The 7,565-nt window shown below is 42.9% G+C and overlaps 1 protein-coding gene across 3 annotated transcripts in view; it reads right to left on the bottom strand.

The window, feature by feature from the left end:
- Positions 1-3,050: 3,050 nt before the first annotated feature.
- The window catches only part of RASGRP3 (RAS guanyl releasing protein 3), a 58,589-nt gene continuing 54,074 nt past the window's right edge, over positions 3,051-7,565 (bottom strand). For all 3 annotated transcript variants that reach the window (XM_030946417.1, XM_030946419.1, XM_030946418.1), the window contains exons 15-17: positions 5,150-5,275; positions 4,275-4,639; positions 3,051-3,764 (exon numbers count right to left, since the gene is read on the bottom strand). In XM_030946417.1, the coding sequence (XP_030802277.1) occupies positions 3,756-3,764; positions 4,275-4,639; positions 5,150-5,275 (500 nt within the window). In that variant the 3' untranslated portion in view covers positions 3,051-3,755. The remainder of the gene's footprint in view (positions 3,765-4,274; positions 4,640-5,149; positions 5,276-7,565) is intronic.

Raw genomic sequence — 7,565 nt, 5'->3', positions numbered from 1 at the left:
ATCTGTATTTCCCATACAGCTGCCTAAAGCTTCTAGAACTAGTGTCCAAGGCTGCAAGGATCCTCCTGTGGCTGCTCAGCCAAAGGCTTCAAGGCTTCTGGGCTTCCCATGAGGAATACCTTGGGGGGGGAGGGGGGGAAGCACGTAGGGCATGCTTTCACTTTAACTTCTGTAGAGGAGTCCTTGAGCAACAGTTCACAGAGCTGACAGGCTGTTTAATTTTGGAAAAATGTAAAATTTTAGGCAATGGCTGCCCCTAAACTTGCTCTGCAGGTCAGCTCATCTGCTGTACTGAAATGAAAATGGCTCACCTTTCCCAACTGGGGAAAATCCATGTTTCAGATTAGTTCTGGTCAGCAAGCATATCCTCCCTGCCCCTGCCCTCCCTTCACCTGCCTGAGGAAGGTGCCTCTGAGAAGATGACTTCTGGCTAGGAAGAGGTTTCTTTGTAAAGCTGGGTTTATTATTTTAAAGCCTAAAAGCTGAGTAGGACTGGGGGTGGGGGGCAGAAGAAGGGAAGACTCTGGGGAGGTTTAGAGCAGAGGAGAGAGCTGGGGTTCAAACCTGACCTTGCATTTCTCTCTGAGAGAGCCAGATGTACCCCTGACTCCTTGAGAAGCACTCAAGCACTTTACTCCATCAAGTTGGAAGCAAAGCTGAAGCTCCTTTATGTGCAACATGAGGCTTTGCAGAGGTTTTAAACAAGCACAGAGAGTCCTAGTGGGTTTGGCTCAAACAGCCAAATAATCTCTTACAGGGTCTATCCAAGCACTTGCATTTTTCACCTACTCTTATTGCTTGTATTCTTTGGCATTTGCAGACCATGCTGTAAATAAGGTTTGACATAATCGTCCTTCTTTCCACTGTGTGGTGTTTTGCAGAGTTTGTTTTTTAAACAATCCCTCAGTCTGCCCCCATGTTTTTTAAAAGATCCTGAGACAGGAGGGAATGAATGGGGTAGAAGTATCCAGCATTATTTGGGATTGTATCTGCCTTTAGCTACTTCATTAATCCAGTGTTCTTGTCATTATGACACACTTTCTCCTGGACACTCTCCTGGAATTGCTGTACTTCTAGCAGGCAGAATTTCACCAAGAGCAGTAAAGACACATAGATCAGGCAGGAACTCTGATGGCTGATGCTTTCTGCATTTTGTTAAGTTAGAGAGAGCAAACAAGAAACTCTTTGTTCCTTTGCCTAGATTGGGTAACTAAAATTGTTTTTGTGAAGAAAAGTCTTTCCCCTGTTCAGAAAAATATGTCCACTTGAGATAAGAAAAGAAAAAGATTTTCTAAATTTCCTATATTCAGGCCTCCCCACAGGGAAAAAAAAAGCTCATAGCAACTTCTTAAAATGTTTGTTCAAGGCCTGTGAGCTCTCCCTACTCAGATTCTTGTTATGGAACTAGGAGATCCACATTCTGTAAACAGCCTGTGAATGCTTTTTTAATAAATAATTACATTGTCTATGATAAATCTATTCCTTTTTGGGCAGTGAGAGGTTTGTGTGTGAGAAAAATGGCTGCATTTCTACCCAGTGTCTTGTTTTCAATGGCCATGATCACTTACTGCCAACAACAAACTCTCTGTTCCCCTTCCTTAAATGCCTGAAGCAAAGGGCTTCCAGCTGTAGCAGGTACTTGAAATTTTCACCTATTCCTTCTCAATTTTATGAAGAATTTCAGGAAGAACTTCTTCATGGTTGAGGTTGTTAAGCATTGGAATGGACTGCCCAGGGAGGTGGTGGAGTCACCATCCTTGGATGTGTTCAAGAAACAGCTGGATGTGGCATTTAGTGGAATGGTTTAGTTGACAAGGTGACTGCTCAAAGGCTGGACTTGCTGATCTTAGCAGTCTTTTCCAACCTTAATGATTTTGAGATTCTCCTCGGAGGCTGCAATATTTTGCTTAGCAGGATCAGTTGTGTGAGCCTGCAGACTATCCTTGATCTGCAACAGCTGCTGAGGTAAGCATATAATTGAGCGAAGCTTCCAGGCTTGCAAGAGATTTATTGATGAGTAAGTCAAGAGCTACAAATAACTTTTAAAAGCCTGCAAGAAATGAGCTTAGGTCTACAGACTAAATGCTGGTCAAAACTACGTGATGTTAAGAATGAAGTTGCTCTGAACATTTCATTTATAGAGCATTAAGAGGCTTATCTCAACTGCTCCATCAACAGCCTGGATGGTAACCAAATTTCTCTATTCAAATTCTGCAGCAGAGCATTTTCACTGTGAGCAAGCTGGGCACTGTAACGGCAGCAGTGGCTGTGACCCGTCAGATGACCCACCACAGGAAATCAACACCATGGGTTTGCTAATGCTTGCTCTTTGCCCACAGCAGTATAAGAATGAAGTGTGCTTCTGGCCCTCATCCTAGTTTGGAAACCAGTGCTTATTTCTGTTGAGTTTACAACAGTAAAGAGAATGGTTTTTAAAATTTTTTTTATCTCCACATATTTACTATTTACCGTTGCTACTGGTTTTGCTGGAAAACAAACCTGCAGGATGCAAACCTGGGCAGGTATCATGTAGTCCCAGTGCACTTTACAGTCAAATTACCACAGAGGAGTGCAGCTGTCAGCTTTGTGTTAGGGAAGTCTATGAAAATACTCTCGTCAAGGCTTATAACATGTTGAAGGGTGCAATAACTTGGATTTTGTAGGACATCTTATAACTGGGTTTTAAATCAGAGTGTGTGCTACATATGCACGCTCCCCACCCCTGTTGTTGTGGGGAGATGGGATAAGAAGACTAACACGTGTGCCAGTTTTTCAGGTTTGAGCTTTGTGGTGTTTTGTTTTTCTCTCTTTTTCCAGATGAGCGCTGTCCTCTTTCAACAACTTAATGGTTTTGGGAAATGCAACTTCAAACCAGACCATTATAATTCAGGTGCTAGATCCTACTTTAGCAATCTGTTGATTTGGAAATTGCTCTTCAGAACATTTAGTCTTAACATGTACAGCTTTCTAACCAGAGAAAAGTACCAAACCCACATACATACACAGACACAAATACACACACACATAAAACTAAAGTGTTTATTGCATGCTAATGTTACCATAATCAGCGCTGGCAAAAATGACCCTTCTCTATTGTGGTGTAACCAGAAAAACACATAGTGTCTTGGAATTCCTTCAGTCTCAGCCAGCTGCTGCCTCTTTGAAGGATCCCCAGTCTGGGAACCGATACCACTGTGCTGAACACCAATATCTTCACTGCAGCAATGTAAACATGGCCAAAATTCAAAACCCCAGGTGCGTGAAGAATTTCAGTATAGAGTATTTTGTGAGAGATTTTTGTTTGAGATTTAATCAACACACACACCCCTACTTCTTTCCTTAAATGATTATGACAAGCCTCGGGAAAGGAGTGTTATTGAGCAAACTTGGATGCTTGGCTTCTGTCCTCACCCTTGCTGTTGCTGGCAGACATACTGAAATGATGCAGTGCCTTTAAAGAAGGCTGAATATATCCTCACTGGCACAGAGAGGAAGTTTCCACAGAAGTCACACAAGAGAAAACACTGAGCACAGAGATCCATTCTGCTGTGGCTCTGCAATGTTCATCGAAATGGCTTACTCGTGAGGAAATAAATAGTGCCTTATAACACCTTTCAGCTAAGAAAACAGGGCAATGGTTGGCTTTAAAAGGATGAGGTACGGGAACACTCCTTATGGCCAAATGTGGTCTGTGACAGTCCATCAACACTTGCTGTAGTTGTCATCTTTAGCTTTCTGTGCTTCAGGATGAGGAATCAGCTATCCTGCAAGCAGAAGAAAATAAGCATTTACATGCTGGCAGAGATGGTCAATAAAAGCATGAGGCTTTGGAAGCATAAACTTTATGGATGATAGCAACAGATACCAGATCAATTCCCTGCCCTGGCCTGGATTCCTGTATTTGTCAGAATGGTAATTGTTGTGAGTGTTGCCCTCTCATGGAGCCCTGAATTGTGCAATGCAAGGATACAACAGGACAGAAGGTGGCCAAATATCCACCAGGCTACTTTAATGGTTTTCAAAATGAGAAGTACCAACTACTAAAAAGACACACTGACACCAGGACCCAAACTGCCAGTTACAGTGTCATAGCACATGTGTAGTGCAGTGTAGAAACAGGAATCTATGGATGATTTACCATTCTTCTGAAAGTGACTCTTGTGCAAGAAGCAATGACAAATTTGAATGAAAAAGCACCCTGAAATCCATCAAATAACCTTATGAGACTTCAGACTAGAAGATTTTAAACTGTCTTGGCTTTTTCTGGAACTCACCTCGGATTCTTGTGTTTCTGGGAGAGTTTCTATTCCATTGTGATCCTGTATATCTTGTGGGGCCTCGGCTTCTAGCTCTACATCAGCCTCCATGCTGGGCTTTTCATTCTCCCACTTTGCAAAGCCTTTGTTCTTCCCAGCTTTTCCATAGAATTTGGACTTCATTTTGGGGAAAGTGTGGGAACCTGAATCATTCCAACCTGGCTCATGCCAGAGTGGTTCTGTCTGTGTTGCTTGGCTGGTGGTCACCCGCTGCAGCCGCACAGAAATTTTCCGTGAAGAGCCAGTGACAAGGGTGATAGCTCTGCCATCAAGGTCCTGGTGCTCTGCAGCAACACTGGGAAATTCAAATACTTCATCTTGGACTGAAAGAGAGGGTGGAATTGTTTTGTTTAAGTCTTCAAGGTCTTTACAAAAAGTTAACAAGCATGGGGGAGGGTGGGGAGGCAACCCCTTGTATGAAGCAGTGCTATAATTATCAATATCCATATGCTGTTTGGAAACTGTTTCTGACACTGTGTGCACAGATTTTATTGTCTTACTATCTGCATGCTCAGGGCATAAGGCAATTCTAGAATTGTGCCCTACGTCTCCTTGCTCCTAAGTGATAAAACAGGAGAAACACCATTTCATTTCTTTTCAGCTGGGATGGGGTGCCAGTAAGGAGGATAGTAAGCCTTAGACAGGACAGTAAAGCCATCACTGGAGAAAAGGATGTTGTAATCTGAGGACTGAACACAAGCCATAGTGCAGCAAAAAGGACAGCTGCTGCTTTGTGTGTTGATATAAAGGAAAAATTAAAAATGGCAACAAGGACACTGGCCATTAGAGAGGATTCCAGAAATGGTTTAAAACAGGAGGAAAACTGTTCTCACCTGGAGGCAGAGATGGACTGTTAGGAAGAGACCCATGGTTGCTGCCTACTGAAGTTCCTCTGGAAAATTTCCTGCATGCCAGCACAAGCAGGTCTCTGCATTGCTTGTGACAGTTGGCACCGCAATCTGTAAAAAAATTAATTGTCAAGTCATCAAATGGAAAGCCGCAACTATCTGGTAAACCCTCAGGGCTGTTAGCAGGCAGATACCAAGAAAGGACTTTGAAGGAACAAAAGTTTGACAGAAGTTGTGAAGGGTGTTACAGAAATGGATCATTTGGTGTGAAAGGCATCACAAAAAAAAAAAAAAGGATAATTTCCATGACAGCCATTAGTAGAAAAATGGCAGCAGAAGAGAAGAGGGAAGATGATATTTTAATCATAAAATAGTCTCAAAGAAGAGATGTGGAATGATATGGTCCTGTGTATGCCCTACATAAAACTTCTGCTCTACTGCATGAGTCCCCCCATGAGGGGGGTGGGTTATTATTTGGCTGGCTTTTATTTGTCCCAGCAGGGCCCATTATAGTAAACAGGTTTGGTTAGAAGACACCAGAACATCCATACCCTGAGCATCTGGAAGGACTGCTGGAGGTCAGTGCAGACTACTGTAGGTTAAAACTAGTCTAAGTAGTTCAGTAAGCAACATTAGCACATGAATGAGCCCTGTGGAAGTGTATCATCCACTCAGAAAAGACTTTTTGAGTCTTTTCTGCACTTCAAGCCTCTGCTGGGATTTAAATCACTGGATTCATCATGACTAGGTACATTTATCTGAAGTGCGGCTGGAGTATGGATCTTATATGCAAGAGAGGGCTGAAGGGTGGAGGATGTGCCCCAAACACAATCTCGCTCTCCTCTGTATCCTTTTCCATTGTTTAAAAATTCCCATCTCCCTTATTTCTCTTCTGCTGCTCCGCAGCCCAACATTTTGTTCTAGGTGAGCATTGTCAAGGTTTATTTAATTTATTTAAATATCAACCATTTATAGCTGTGCTGTAGGAACCACTCTGCTCAGGGCAGCAGCACTGGCATGATGGGTGAGAGTTCTGCTTTCTGCCAACACCTTGTTCATATGACTAATGCAACAGCCCATGCCCAGCTCTGGCCTTCTCTGCCTCAAATGTAACACACTACCTCAGATACACTAAAGATCTCTCTTGAAGTGCAAGATCTCCTTCTATCACTGGCAGACCATGCAGTCTAGCCCTTATCTCATTACTCACAGTGCTGGGGTAAGCAGCAGACCTGGGAGAAGGAACTCCCTCCCCAGCCTGCTGTGTTCAAACAGAGGATGGCAGCTCTGTGCTGAAGGCAGAGTTCATCCCTAATGGGTGTCACACTGCAGTGATGCTGGAACACAGAGCAGATGTGCAACAAAAGGCACCCTCACATTTGTTGACCACTGCAGGATCTGAGCAAGCAGCTCTGCTCTCCTACTTTCACGCTTCATTGCCTGTAACTTTGACTTTACAGAACCTCTTTTGCTCAGTCTCCTCTGGGCCATTGCTACAGGCAGTGATGCAGGACAGAAGCTCAACTTTCAGATCTCAGATTGAGTTTACAGGTTGGTGTGACAAAATTTTACCTTCCTTTCCTCATCCTACCAATAAAACTATAGACTGCAACCAGCCCTTTCAAAGCTTCGAAGATGATAGATAAGTAATCAGGAATATCTGAATTACATATGTTGATTTAGCCATGGACATTTTTCCCATCCACTCTGAGGAAGAGAGGTTTGTGGCTGGAGAGAGAGAGACAGGAGTATGGTGTATCCTAAAAAAAATCACTGTGGATTCTTTATCCTTCTCCTTGGAGTCTGTATAAGACTAAGTGAAAAGAGTACAAATGTGAATCTTCCCCTTTGAATAACTGAGAGGCAGCTACAGCTATGAAAATCAACAGTGCCCTTCAGCCAGAGTTGGGCTGCTTAAGAAATAAACAGGTCCAGGATTTAAAAGCCAATGAGGACCACTATAATGCCCTTTTTGGTCTGGCCTGATTAATATGGTACAAGTACTACATAAGAAATTAAATATTTTATGAAGGCAAAGGAGAGGGATGTAAGAGCTCTAGCATTTTTTATGAGTTGAATGTCTGAAGAAGATCTTGCAATGAGACCTGCTGGGCAGTCTAGGAATTAAATATTTCTCTATTTCTTGCTCAGCCACTATTGAATTGCATGTAGGCTTCGCTACAGGCACATGGATGTACATGGTTGTACATGGATGTACATACAAACTGTTGCCAGCAGACTTTTTCCTGACCCGAGTCTCAGGGGATATATTTCAGGATCTCTCCGTGTTAGGATAAGAACAATTCGTTTTCCAATTTACAAGGTCTTTACTGGTAGAAAGTTACAGCTCATGGAGTCAGGGGCTGCTTTGGACCTTTATCTCACAGAATCTGTGCATTCC

Source organism: Camarhynchus parvulus, chromosome 3 (genome assembly GCF_901933205.1).
Source record: "Camarhynchus parvulus chromosome 3, STF_HiC, whole genome shotgun sequence".
Taxonomy (NCBI): domain Eukaryota; kingdom Metazoa; phylum Chordata; class Aves; order Passeriformes; family Thraupidae; genus Camarhynchus; species Camarhynchus parvulus.
Note: the sequence above shows the minus strand (reverse complement) of the source record. Positions and strands in the feature narration are given on the sequence as shown.